Consider the following 14,298-nt stretch of genomic DNA (forward strand, 5'->3'; position numbering starts at 1 on the left):
AGCAGATTTTTCCTGTAATCCTACACAAGTAATTTAATCTCTTCATGCTTCACTTTGTTATTTTTGAGAGAGAGGGAAGAAATGCCAAAAACCTGATCCAAATCTCAGTGAACACAATTTGATAGTCTTCCATTCTTTCCAGTAGTTTTGAAACAGGCCCTGAATCAAACAATTAGCTTGCATAGTGGTTTTTACTTTTTATCAGTTGTGAAATCAACATTTTGTTCATTCTGTTTTACCAGTTGCTAGATTCAGTCTTTTGTCTTTTTCTCTATTTTTCTGTCAGTGCATGTACTAACTGATTTAGAGAATTCCCCCTGAAGGAGGTTCCTTTACCTGACTCTAATCTCAAGGGCTTGATGCACCTGCTTAGGATGCACATAGAATCATAGAATCGTTTCATCTGGAGGAGACCTTTTAGATCATCTAGTCCAGCCTTTGTCCCAGCCCTAGCAACCAGTAGACCATTTCCCTAAGTGCAACATCCACCCATCTCTTAAACACCTCCAGGGATGTTGATTCTACCACCTCCCTGGGCAGCCTGTTCCAATGTCTGACAACCCTGTCAGTAAAGAAATTCCTCCTCATATCCAGCCTGAACCTTCCCTGGCACAACTTGAGGCTGTTTCCTCTTGTTCTATTGCTTGTTACTAGGGAGAACAGACAGACCCCTGCCTCGCTACAACTTCCTTTCAGGCAGTTGTAGAGAGCAATAAGGTCTCCCCTGAGCCTTCTTTTCTCCAGGCTGAACAGCCCCAGACCTCTCAGCTGTTCCTCATACGAGACGTGCTCCAAACCCTTTAGTAGCTTGGTAGCCTGCCTTTGTATCCTCTCCAGCACCTCAATGGCCTTCTGTAGAGAGGAGCCCAAAACTGGACACAGTATTTGAGGTAAAATCACAAGCTAAAGGCATGTTTTAATGCATACTTTGAATTTGCATACCTTTGCACCGGCACTGGTAGTCCAGGAAGGGGACCAACCCTTGCCTTCCCTCACTCCCAGACACCATTCTCTGCCTCTGTGCTACCCGATCCTTGTTTTTTGGCTCAAGACATTGTATGACTTTTCAAGAACTGACCTGGGAAACTGTCTGGGGAGAACTGGGCTGTTTCTGGAAGCAACTGTAATATTTTATGACTGATTAAAGTGTTTTTGAAGCTGCTTGTTAGGTAACTTCCGGTATGTATTCTTATCAAGACACACAATATCATCCTGTCTTCCTTTTTAGCTTCTAGGGCAATGGCTTCGTATAGAAAACTATTGTGCTATTACAGCTCTGTGAATTGTCAAGAGGAGTAGCTTGAGAAGTTGTGGAGAATGCTGAATTTCATTGCACAGCAGATTCCCTGTCTGAATCTGCTTTATGCCATAATCACCAACCTCCACTTTCACATCTCCTATATGCTTTCAAGGGGAAAAAAACCCAACCTAACATGGTATTGATTTACTTCCTTTCCTAACCACATGTGCTTTCCTGTCCTTTTTGAGGTAGGAGAGAGATGGAGAAAGAAGCTTCATGGTTAGTTGAATGTCAAATTGTTTTTTTATTTTGAAAGAATAGCAAAGATACAAAGCCTGAAGTAGCCAGAGAGTGTAGGCACAAGTAATATATTTCATTAAACTAGGTACTAACACTGGGAAACAATGGAAAAAGTTTTAGACACACGAACATATTTCAGATCTGAAGAAGTTGCAGTGTGACTGGAAACTTGTCTCTTTTTTCCCCCCCAACTATAGGGATAGATTTTATTAAAGATATTACCTTTCTCATTTCCTTTCTTTACTTACAAGCAGCCATGTGGAGGGTTTTTTGGTAAGGATTCTGTGTATATTTATTTTGGTTTATTATTTGTTGGGGTTTTTTTCCCCCTTTTTCCACTGTTTTTTGCGTCACTTTCTCAGGTTTTGTAGTTGAGTAGTATCCCATGGTTGAGAAAAGTCTGAATTCTTGTGTCAGAATGGGTAAGGTTCTAATCAGTCATTGTTCCTTTCTTCCATTTTTCCTAAAGAGCCCTCAGGCCTGGGCAGAGGTCATAGCAACCCACCTCACTCCCTGCTACCCTGTTTTGTGATGACTAGAATTTTTGCTGTTCCCATAACTCAGCAATGATTTGACTGGATTATAGGAGCATGTGTGGCCATGTGGCCATGTGGAGGAGCTACCTGCGTCGCGTGACAAAGAACTCGCCTTTTGCTCACACCACACACAACAGAATATGCATCTAACTGCACGCTCAACAGGAGATGTTGGATCTTGAAATTTGATTGTATGACTGACAGATATTGAGTTATAAGCTGAGGCGTGACTCAGGTCTATGGACCTGAAGTACCTCCATTAGTCTAAAAAAACCACATTTAGGATTGACGAAATTTTGCCTATTTCTTCTTGTGCCATTCAGGAGGATGATCCTATCCTTTATTGTCACAAAGACTGATTCTTAGTTTCTCAAGAGCACATCTAGATTAAAAGAGGATCTGATTTTATTTTGCTAATTACTAAAGGAGAGAAGTGGAAGAAATGGTTATTTCTAAGCTCTCATGAAGTTATTGCTGTAAACGTAGGAATGGATCTTTCCTACTGAAAACCAAGTATAGATATTGATACAGATCAGAGCTGGGCTAATAAGAGAGTCTTATGTGGCCTACCATGCATCTCCTACATAGTTTAAAATCAAATTACACTTAATGATGACCTGTGAAAGAAACTGATTAATTCAATTGCTTCAAGCAAATTAACAAATCCATAGGCACAAAATATAAAATTCATGATGGAATCTGGTTACTGTCCTTTATCCAGCCACTTCTGTTCTGGCTCTGCTGCTTTTGAGGCTGAAGTTTAAGTGAACTCAGGTGTCTACAATACTGCTACTACTACTGTGCGAGCCATAATCAATAATATAAAAGTAACCTGTGACTTCTTTTATACCTCTGATATTAAAATAACCTCAAACCTTTATTCCAAATAAAGAAAACTCCTTCATTCCTTTATTTTACCTTATGTCTCCTTCTGAAATCTAAATATCTTAACAAAAGCTGTTGTTTTGAAGACTGTCTATACTTATATGGTTCACCTGACTACCTTTGCATCTATACTAAGTGACTTTATATTTGGGAGCACATTATTGTAATAGTATAGAATCATATGCTGATTTACCAACTGCTTCTTAGATTTATAATAATTTCCTTTGCAAAATATATCTGATCATTTGGGATTCTTAAAGATCTTTTCCAACCAAAGCAACTCCATGATTCTGTGATTCAAATTTCCTATCAAATAATCATGTGTCATAAAACTCTGTAACCAGTACTTCTTTTATTTTTGATAACACAATATAAAATAAGTTATTGCATAATACTAAAGCAAATAAAAAATAAATAAAAATTTAAAGCTTTATTCCAGTCAGTGTAATCAGAGTTAGAAACAATAAATGTGATCTGACGGTTTGGAAGGTATCCTTGGAGGATTTGTTCCCTTGGCTAATAGAAAGCAAAGATTTATGAATTTGCTTGAACGTTGCACTAACTAACTGGGAAAACAAGCATGCAAGATACCATATTCTCAAAATATTGGCATGGAAGTGTGATTTGGAAAATTCATTAGAGCCTAAAGGATTTTTTGGGATGAAGCTGGAACACAAAAATTTCCTCTTAAATATAAGAAAAAACTATTTCACTGTTCAGGTGAGGGAGCCCTGGCACAGGCTGCCCAGAGGGGTTGTGGAGTCTCCTTCCTTGGAGGTCTTCAAGAGCCGCCTGAACATGTTCCTATGCGACCTGATCTAGGTGAACCTGCTTCTGCAGGGGGGTTGGACTAGATGATCTCTAAAGGTCCCTTCCAACACCTACCATTCTATGTTTTTATTATCATATGTATAAATGGATTATCTGTAGTAATTATGTTTACATCTGTTCTAAGGCCTTTCCCACCCAGCATGAGGATACAGATTGAGGTCTGTGTAACTAAATCTACTGGATTTACTGAAAATTAGAATCACTCTACAGATGCTGCATATTTTTGATAGATGACTATGTGTGTCTACAGCTAGTCTCAACATACACAGATTTTTAAAACGTTCAGGTTGCCAAGACAGTAGCCCTTTTGTTCACAGCTCTTTTTTTTTTTTTTTCCCCAGGAAATATATACTTACGTGCCCTGGATTTATCCTAAAGTAGGTGTTGTTTATAAATGAGCTGTAGAAGTGAACGTTTTTCAGAGAAGTAAAAGACAGATTGTTGGCTGTATGTGGATGGGCATTTCATTTGCAGATGATTCATCAGAAAGAGACTGAAATTTTCATAATGACTTATCATCCTCCCGTCATAATTTCAAATATATTGGGTTTTTTTCTTTTCAAAGGCAAAAGTTTATATGATTGCAGCAGGGGTCATAGGAGGTGTGTATCTTCTTGGAATTGCCATTCTGTTTCTTGGAGTCAAGGAAAAAGATGGTAAGATATATTTGAATATGTCTAGATTTAATGATAATTATTTCACGTTCATCTTTGGAAAATATTGTTACTTTATGTATTCTTCTCCTCTTAGATCCTTATGCCTTAAATTCAGACAGAGCAATTCCTTTTTGTAAGGGGCTTGGACTCACCATGAGGCATGGTCCATACGTGAAGCTTACAGCTTCATTTCTTCTCATCTCGACAGCAGTTCAGGTAACTTCAGACTCTCTGTTGGCCTCATTCCAGTCCCAGCATGGGAGAGTCTGTGGCAGCTAAAATGCAAATAACCTTTGGCCAGTGACTGGAGGTGATGATCTAGGGGGTGGTGCCTTCCCCTACAAATCAGTAGGGAACCAGAATTCTTTTCTGGGGCCAGGAATCCTACGTGGCTGGAGATGGTTCTTTCAAATGGGAAGCAAAACCAAAGTCCTGACCATTTAAAGATGGCTTGCTTTGCTTTTTTTTACTTTTTTTTTCTTTTTATAAAAGATGAGGAACTGGTTGTAGTGACCCAGTTTGGGTCATTATATGTTATCTATCTGCAGTCACCTGTGGTTTCAGTTGCCTAGAGAATGCTTTTTCTCTTTTCTCTGTTCTTCTCTATAACGTATACTGCTTTAAACCACCGTCCCTTTCCTTTGCATAGGTGGCTGTTCTGGGATAGTGGCTGAACAAGTTTTTATGGAGTCTTTTGTGGTGGAAGGCCTTAGGTCAGAGTAGGAAGATATTCAGAGGCAGGGAGTCTTACCAGTCTCAGAGCTAAATTGAGCTGATTTTCAAATGAGGACCTGCAGTTGAATGTGGCTCTCTCAATATGTCCACCCATAGTAAACCTTAAAGCCACTCCATAAGAAACCCTTACTCCTCCACAGGCCAACAGTCTTTTTAAAGCTTGATTTCAAAGCTCAACTCAGTATTTATGTTATTTTAATGTGAACCTGTACCTACCAGTTGAAGTCGGCTTTATTTTTGAAAAGCAAATAATGCTCACATTTTTGTCAACAGACTTAGTCACATAAACCATTGATCAAGTGCACATCAAGACAGAGGGCAAGAGCAGGTGAGAGAGCAGCATTGTGCTCACCAGAAGCCCTGGTGAATTACTAAATTCCTTGGAAGGGCTGCTTAAAAGTTTGTTTGAGAAAGAAGCACTGAAGTTTCCTGTTGCTTGGATTTGGACACAGTTAGTAGGCTGTCCTTTGCAGCATCTGTCAGTCCTTGCTGGAAGGCCCAAGGGTAACAAACAATAACAGAAGCATCTGGGAGCTGCAGACACTGTGAGCAACAGCAGAGACAGGGAGATGAAAGATGAAAGATCCCTTATGGTCCAGACCCTCTCAGCATCCATTCAGTCAGTAAGGATACAGTGCACATCTTGTTGCTGATGGCCAGCTACTTGATAACAACACACAGAGAGAAAAAGATCTTCTGTCAGACCATATCGCTTCATTTTTCTATTTACACAGAACTGGGCCTGAACCATATTCTGGTGTTCAGAATCCTCTTGAGTTCTCCAAAAACACGGTGCCAGTGGCTTCATCAGTCATTACAACCCAGTGCAGCTAGATCCTCACGTGCAATGAGAACTCAGACTTACAAAGATGTCTGACTCAAAGCTACACTCCATAGCCAGGGTTGTATACAAAGACAGCAGTTAGCTGCTATACTAGAGGAAGTTGGCATGAGTGTAATTGCAGCTGAAGAGTTGTTTCAGAGTCAGAGCTCCCGGTGAAAGATTTATGGCATTGCCATGGAAAAGGAAGGGCAATTTCTTGCAGTAGTCTGCAGCAGCGACAACACCACAAGACAATTGCAGCATTGGGAATAAAGCCTTCAGGCATAATTCTCTTAAAAGGCAGTTCCTGGTTTAGTCATTTTTATGCTGGTTTGGGTGCATGTTTATCTCTTGTTTGGTCCGATATTATTGGCATGTTACTCTAGTGATAGTGGGAGAGTTGTTGCTTATTAAATTGTTGCAAATGAAGGAAGAATGAGGCTCCCAAATCACAAAATCATAGAATCATAAGGATTGGAAGATACCTTAAAAAATCATCTAGTCCAGCTCCCCTGCCAGAACAGGTCCACCTAGAGTAGGTCACACAGGAATTCATCCAGGTGGGTTTTGAATGTCCCCAGACAAGGCGACTCCACAACCCATCTGGGCAGCCTGTTCCAGTGCTCCATCACCCTCCCAGAGAAGAATTTTTTCCTTATGTTTCTTTGGAACCTCTTATGTTCCAACTTGTATCCATTGCCTCTTGTCCTGTCATTGACATCATTGAGAACAGCCTGGCTCCATCCTCCTGACGTCCATCCTTTATGTATTTGTAAATATGAGTGAGATGTCTCAGTCTCCTCCAAGCTGAAGAGCCCCAGCTCCCTCAGCCTTTACATTTAACAAATCAGTCACTAACTATGTTTGACTAGTATGGAATGTGACGTCATTTTTGTCTTTTTATTTTTTCCTTACTAATTGGGGAGTTACCAAATGTCTTCAACAGCTGGAGCAGAGCAACTTTGTCCTATTCTGCACTCATGCTGCTGACCTTCGCAATCATTTCCAGTATTTGGTGGTGACCATATTGGTGAGTTGCACTTCTCTCCCATGTTTTCATTTAATAGCCGATTCTTATTGTTTTTTGGCACAAAATAACAGGAGACAAGAGGAGTTTTGTGTCTAGACAGAGATGTTAAGAAGTTACACTATCTTTTGCATTGTATGTTTGAAATAAAGCTGGTGTTTCGTACTGTACTTCTGAAAAAATAATGCTTTGGAGCTTTTAACTCATTCCTTATTGCTTTTACCTTTGAGTCACTTTCAGCTCCTATAAAGGGAAAAAGCTGCTGCCAGAAAGTAGGTTTGGAATTTTAGCTCCTTCTTCCATTTCCCCAGTCTGATAATGCTGAAAATTAAACAACTTTAATTTGTGTGTGCATACACAGGAGCCTTCTGGGCTAGGCAGCTTGCAAGGATAAATATTTAAAATATCCAGAGATACGAAGATTCCTCTCTAGAGCAGTTGGTAGTGTGCTAAAAAGATACTTTTACAGAACTATTTTTTCTTGACATGCAGAGGTAGAATTCTGCTTGCTTGGGTGATATTTACAACTCAGTTACCTGCTGCACTGCATTGTAATCCTGTATTGCATGATTTACTTTATGGTTACCAGCAGTATTAGTTGAAAAATGCCATTTGCAACCTTCTGACCCAGATCTTTCTAACACAAATAGAATACTTAATGTTGCATAATTACAGGGATGTGCATGTACTGCACTTTTGGAATATTTTGTAGAGAATCTATCTGCTACCTAAAATACTGTGGCAGGCATTTACAGTGAAACTGTTGCATGATTTCTGGCCCATTTGGCACAGAGACTATAGAACCGTCTGAGAGGAACTTCATTTCTGCTTCTTGGTCCTAGCTTCCCACCCTTTCTGCCGCTTTTTGATCTTCCTTTTGGCATGCTATAAGACAGACATTTTTCAATGATTAAAACCAAAAAAGTGGGAGAGCAAAGGATGACTGTTGGGTGTCTGAAGGCTCTGCAGATGGACACCAAGAAGAGAAATGAGATAATAAAGTCAATAAAGAGTGGAATATAACAGAAACAAAGAGATAGTATTTGACATTAGGTTAATTGTTAAGCCTGTCATTAGTAGCAATACTTCAGTGCATTGGTACTATGCTGCCTGTAGTTGTTGCCGCTACCAGGTGAGTATTACAATATACAAAATGGTAGTGTTCACTATGAGAGACTATTTCTCTTGCAGATTGTTCTTAGGACTAAACATGTAGGATGAGATGTGTACTCTGAGTATCCCAGAATTATAGAATGGTAGGAGTTGGAAGGGACCTCTGCAGAAGCAAGTCCACCTAGATCAGGTCACATAGGAACGTGTCCGGGTGAGTCTTGAAGACCTCCTGTGAAGGAGACTCCACAACCGCCCTGGGCAGCCTTTGCCACTGCTCCCTCACCCTCACAGTGAAATAGTTTTTTCTTATGTTTCAGTGGAACTTTTTGTGTTCCAGCTTCATCCCGTTACCCCTTGTCCTGTTGCTAGCTACAATAGAAAAAAGGAATGCCTCAACCTCCTGACACCCACCATTTAGATATTTGTAAATATTAATAAGATCCCTCCTCAGTCTCCTCTTCTCCAGACTAAACGGCCCCAGTTTCTGCAGCCTTTCCTCCTAAGGAAGATGTTCCAGTCCCTTGATCATCTTGGTGGTGTCGCACTGGACTCTCTCTAGCAGTTCCCTGTCCCTCTTGAGCAGGGGAGCCCAGAACTGGACACAGTAATGTTATATATGTAAGAGTATATTTTAAGTGTGTCCTGAGCTTCAGCTTCCTTCTTGTATGATGGATTAGAGCTGAATTCACTTATTGTTTATCAGAGTCAGATAATGAGGCAAAAAAGCATTAGTATGACTACTTGAAATATGTTTCAACTTCAATGACTGCATACTGTATCTCTGTAACTACTTGGCTCACATCAGGAAAAGGAAATTTTAAGATACTGCCTTCTGATATTTGTCTGCAGACAACCCTCTCATGGATAGTTTTTGTTTGTGTTGCGTAATAGTGAATTAAAAAAAAAAAAGAAACACAACACTCAGGAGAAATAGGAATCTTCAAATTCACCTTTCCTTCAGATTGTAATGTACTAAACAAAAAGATATCTCTGAGCTCTAGAGCTGAAGAAGACAGTGACAGTAAGCACAGTACAGATATGGGATTTTTTTTGTCAATTGTAGGTATCAGCAGCTGTGAGCATTCCCTTCTGGCAGAAGTTTCTGCAGCGATTTGGGAAGAAGTGTGCGGCATGTGGGATTTCGGTAAGCAAATCCTTTGAGGGGAAAAAAAATCTGCTTGAGCTCACTTCATTTGACAACTGGAGCTCATCAAGAGCTCTTTAAAGTGCTTATAACCTCAAGCTACGTGAAATTTTCTCAGTTTCAGGGTTGATTTTAAATTGTTACACCAAATTTCAGACCGATTCCAAGTGTCCAAAAGAAAGAGTTGAGAAATGGATTGATGCTGAAGGGACGTTCCAGTTTATTTAAGAATCTACACAAGCTCTGCATCTGGCTGCTCTCAGAAGTGAGATTTCTAAATTCAGACCTGTGTCACCTCAGGTTGATAAACTGTCTATTGCACAAGACTTGTTTTGTCTTTGCATATGGTACTGAGTTGATCTCATCTGTAATTTAGTCACAGAGGAGGAAACAGAAGTCTGTTGCACTCCCTTCTCTAGAAACATAAGGCGATGGGGGTGCCCACAACCCTCTGAATGGTGATAGACAATTATTACTGAAGTAAAGAAATAAGTGACCTACCTGAGAAGAGAAGCCTAGTTTGACACAGCTCTGCAAAGCCAGCTCAGGGAGCCTGCCCTCATCTCTGATGGATTATTTTAAGTCCTTCACTTAGTGCAGATAGAAGCAATTTTCTGTCATCATCTTCAGTGAGTCATTGTATAGGCCTCTTCCTCCCCTATTTACCTTCAATTACATATGAAAGAGGGAAGAAAAATTGTCTGCCTTGTGCACAACAAAGCATGAGGAGTTGGAAAATGCAGGCTGCAGCTATTTGTCAAAACCTGAGCAAAGTTGTAAAGTTTAGGTCCAGTGACAATGGTTGAGTGTAATTGAACAGTTATAATTTTTGGAATTACAATCTGTATGTTGGAATCACTTCCAAAGAATCAGAAGTAACTTTAAACCTCAAGTTTCAAATACACTAAATTGTTGTGTGTTTTGAAGTAGGCCTCTGGAATCCAAGGCCCGTCCTCATTTCTTTTTGTCACTTGAGCAAAGAGAATTGCCAAAAGCAGTACTGGACCATTGACTGGACCAGAGAATGCAGATTTCCTCCTTAGGAAATTTCCTCCCCTATTTACTTGGCTACAAAAAAAAAAAAAAAGCTTTCTTCAACCAACTTGGCTGTATAAATTTAGTTTAACACGACTAGAAAGCCTGTCAGCACCTCTGTAAACATGGTTTAACTTAATTTTACAGTCGAGTTGCTTGACTGTATGCTGATCTAAGTGGGGCTGGATTGAAAAAAGCCCACCTCTCTATTTCACTTTCTAGACATTTCTCAAAGGACTCAGTGTGCACTCAGTGATAGATTTTGTGTCTGGCAATGCATCACAGGGGCTTCCTATACTACCATGTGGGATCTGTACAACTAATCTGTCCTTGCTCACCATGAAATAAAAGCACATTGCTTAAGGCTCCTATGTTTATCACTGAGGAATGTTCTTCTCAAAGGCAAGGAGACAGAGGATAAAACAGTGGTTTTTTGCTCCAAAACCTTACTCAGCTTTCAAAGTGAAGATGTAATTTGAAATTCAGTTTCCTGAAAAAAAGGTCACACTGCTTCAGACTAAAAGTTCCACTTAAACATAAGAAAAAACTATTTCACTGTGAGGGTGACAGAGCCCTGGCACAGGCTGCCCAGAGGGGTTGTGGAGTCTCCTTCCTTGGAGGTCTTCGAGACCCACCTGGACACGTTCCTATGCGACCTGATGTAGGTGACCCTGCTTCTGCAGGAGGGTTGGACTAGATGATCTCTAAAGGCCCATTCCAACCCCTATGATTCTATGATTCTATGATTCTAAAGTAGTTCTATGATGAGGAGACTTTTGAAAAAGAAGACAGGATAGGTAGATAAGCAACAAGAATCTTGGCTTCTTTCCACTGATATTGCTCCTTTTCTACTCATTCCTCCACAAAAGACGACCAACAGTCTAAATACTAAGTGTTTAAACTCACTAGAAGTTTAAAGTCTAGACTTTCAGGCAGTACAGGGTTATACCCAAGCAGGATCTTTGATAGTATTCTTCCCATGATCAAGTTGGTCCACAGTCTAGGAATTATTCCCTGCTGTTGGTTTGCTTCTGCTTCCAAGTGCTATGTTAGTTTAGATTATTTGCTCTGCCCTCATGGGGCAAATCTTGAACTTCAAATCAGTGAGTCTCAACTGGTATCTGGAGGTGAAGTTGTCATGAGAAATTTTAAGAAATGTGTCGGCTTGTTGGTTCATGGTTTTGGCAAGGTGTCTAAAAGTGGAAGATTGCTCTCTCTCACAGCTTTTGTCTTAGCCAATAATAGCTTTTGGCTGCAGGTTTTGGAGGATTTAGTGAAAAATAAAAACAAGTCCAAAAGTGTCCCCGGTCTTTTCACCTCCCCGTGCATATTCAATTGTTTATCTGCCATCTGTCAGCACTGTGCAGCATGGAGGCATGTCCTTGGGTGAATCCTGGCAGTGCAGTCCCTTTTCCAGTCCTATTCCCATTTCTGCTCAGATCCTAGGTGCATCTTCTCCTGAATTGCCCTTCATAAGATACTGCTGCACAGGAGAGTACCACCTTTAGCATCCCAGCAGGGTCACTGTCCATAATGCCACCAGGGAATGGATGAAATACACGTGGTGAGGGTAGGGTATTGTTTATGACCCGAAGGACAACAGCCTTGTGATGTGGGATCAGGCTGCCAATAATGGAGTATTTGCTTTACAAGTAAGAAAGGAGGAGATGCATTAGCTGTTTATTACAGCAGGAACAGTGCCTCATGATTGCACTACCATTGCACAAGTGAGACTTTAGGGCATTGTAACCTGAGTCCTGCGGATCGTGCATCTCTTTCAGTAGAAAATTACAGTTACAGTGATTATTATTATCGATCTAGAATTTTGTTTAAGTGCTTTGGTTTCTGAGTGGGTGCCCCATGTGGAGCATAAGGCAGTCATAAAATTGCTTATAAGCAACATAAAATCTTGTATTGCTGGAGTGCTCTCTTGTGGTGAAATAACGATTTTGCCACAAGATTGGGCTAATGCAAGGATTATCTGTCTGTGCTGGGAAGCTGCAGTCAGGAAAGGTTATTTTCTGCCTTCTTAGGTTAGGAGCAAATGCTTTAGATGGAAAATGCATTTAAAACATAAACACAATGGATTAGACTCCAGGACTCCCAGAATCACTTATCATACACAACTGTAAATAGCAGTGCTTAGAGGGAATCACTCTCTGTGAAAGCTCTTCTCATGCCCTCAACTCCCAAGCTGCAAGTACAGAGGATTGAAACACTTAATGTTAAACTAATCCCCCATCATTAAAAAGCCCTGTAGATAAGCCTCTGCTTCTGGATTCTACATGTGCTGAGCCCACAGTTCACAGGCGTGTGAGATGGAGCATGTGATGGGTATGGGACAGCTGGGCTGCATACATTCAATCAGCATTTAAAATAGTGGATTTTCAATCCTGTAAGACCATTGCCTCAAATCAAAGTTGAGGAAATCTGGTGGTTTAAGGTACTGCCAGAAAAAAAAAATCCTGTGCATTCCAAATTAGTTTGGTTTTGAGGGCAGCCTTGGTGACTTGTGCAATGTCATGTGCACATCGGCTGTGTGGAGTGGGAGTAAAACCACACTGCCTTCCTGGTTTGAGTTATTGCTGAGTACCTAGATTGCTTTAAAGTGGGCACTGGAACTGAGGGTGTAAGTGAACTCTTCTTCATTCAAGACTGGGATATTTACAGCTTCAAAAGACCATTCTAAATGACCTCACCTTGAAATGCAGTGGGATGATGTTTCAAGGCTTTGTCTGGAATAATAAATCACATAGTTCCACCGGCCTAGAATAGAAACTGGTGTTTGGTCATCTCTGTTACTAAATTGACAGAAAAAACTTAGCACAAGCTGGTTAGCAATCTCCCAGGAAATACCTGGGTAAAGTTTGGATACTCACTGGCTTCAGGGCTATTCACAATAAGTATTTATATGGCCATACTTCTTTGGGAGACTGTGAATGCTTGGGAGTAATAATGTAGCCAGGGTCTGCGAGGTGGCCTCACGACTGAAAAATAGGCTCTTGGGACTGTCCAATTTACCAATGTAGTTATAGCCCTAATACTGCTAACAGAGAAGGTACTAATTTTGCTTGTTCTGTTTTTCTCTAATTCTTTTGGATAGGTAAATACAAATGAGCTCAGGGCTCTTTGGACGTGCCATTTCACCAAAATACTGAAGTGTTAGGCATCTCTGTGCATGAACTGTTTTGTAATACAGTCTTATATTTTGAAGAGAACAATCTGTACACCATTGAGCAGTGTGTACTGTAAGTTAGATGTACTGTTTTTCTTTTTCCCCAGTGGATGATTCCTTTTGCAGTCATGCTAGTGACCATTCCAAACCTGATCCTGGCTTACTTAGTGGCCTTCGTCTCTGGTCTGAGCATAGCAGCATCTCTTCTGTTGCCATGGTAGGAGAATTTTACATTTGAGTTGGGGAAGCTGTCTACATTACCTGTATGTACTACTGCAGGGATTTTGCCTCTGAAAGAGTCAGAATTTGGTAAGAGGTGCTTCTTCCAAGAGTCTTTTTCTACTTTTATAATAGAGGCTATTATAGAGGTAATTAAATGACTTTTTTTGCCCTGTTGTTAACAGATTACATCTACTCTAACTTCAGCTGCTCTTTGTACATGAGAGTATGTAGATTAATCGATAATCTGAGTACCTATAGAACTTGTGATAACAGTGAATCAGTTGCTTAGGTTGGTTTCTAAGAGAACTACAAGAATGATAAAGTTAGAGAAATCAATTAATGCTGAATAATTAAGAACATTGCAGAGGAAGCATAAGCCAAGCTACATATTCCTGCTTGAGCAGTCCTCTGTTATAGATCAAATAACACAAGGATGTGATTAAAAGAAACTGAGACGTCAAGGTCCTTTGCTCTTGAGGACTGAAAATATGTGGGGAAAACATGACTCAAGGGTGAGCAAGATGAGACATTACCTCTCCAGAAGGAATGGTTATTATTCAGGTCAAATTGACCAGA

The 14,298-nt window shown here is 40.3% G+C and overlaps 1 protein-coding gene across 5 annotated transcripts in view; it reads left to right on the plus strand.

Moving 5' to 3' along the window:
• MFSD2B (MFSD2 lysolipid transporter B, sphingolipid) overlaps positions 1-14,298 on the plus strand; it is a 44,955-nt gene that overhangs the window by 25,267 nt on the left and 5,390 nt on the right. For 2 of the 5 annotated variants that reach the window (XM_061990024.1, XM_061990022.1), the window contains 6 exons: positions 4,134-4,169; positions 4,358-4,448; positions 4,543-4,664; positions 6,953-7,036; positions 9,210-9,290; positions 13,608-13,717. In XM_061990024.1, coding sequence (XP_061846008.1) covers positions 4,134-4,169; positions 4,358-4,448; positions 4,543-4,664; positions 6,953-7,036; positions 9,210-9,290; positions 13,608-13,717 — 524 coding nt within the window. The remainder of the gene's footprint in view (positions 1-4,133; positions 4,170-4,357; positions 4,449-4,542; positions 4,665-6,952; positions 7,037-9,209; positions 9,291-13,607; positions 13,718-14,298) is intronic. The other 3 variants (XM_061990023.1, XM_010196255.2, XM_061990025.1) reach the window with 3 other exon arrangements.

The sequence above is a fragment of the Colius striatus genome, chromosome 2 (genome assembly GCF_028858725.1).
Source record: "Colius striatus isolate bColStr4 chromosome 2, bColStr4.1.hap1, whole genome shotgun sequence".
NCBI classification, from domain to species: domain Eukaryota; kingdom Metazoa; phylum Chordata; class Aves; order Coliiformes; family Coliidae; genus Colius; species Colius striatus.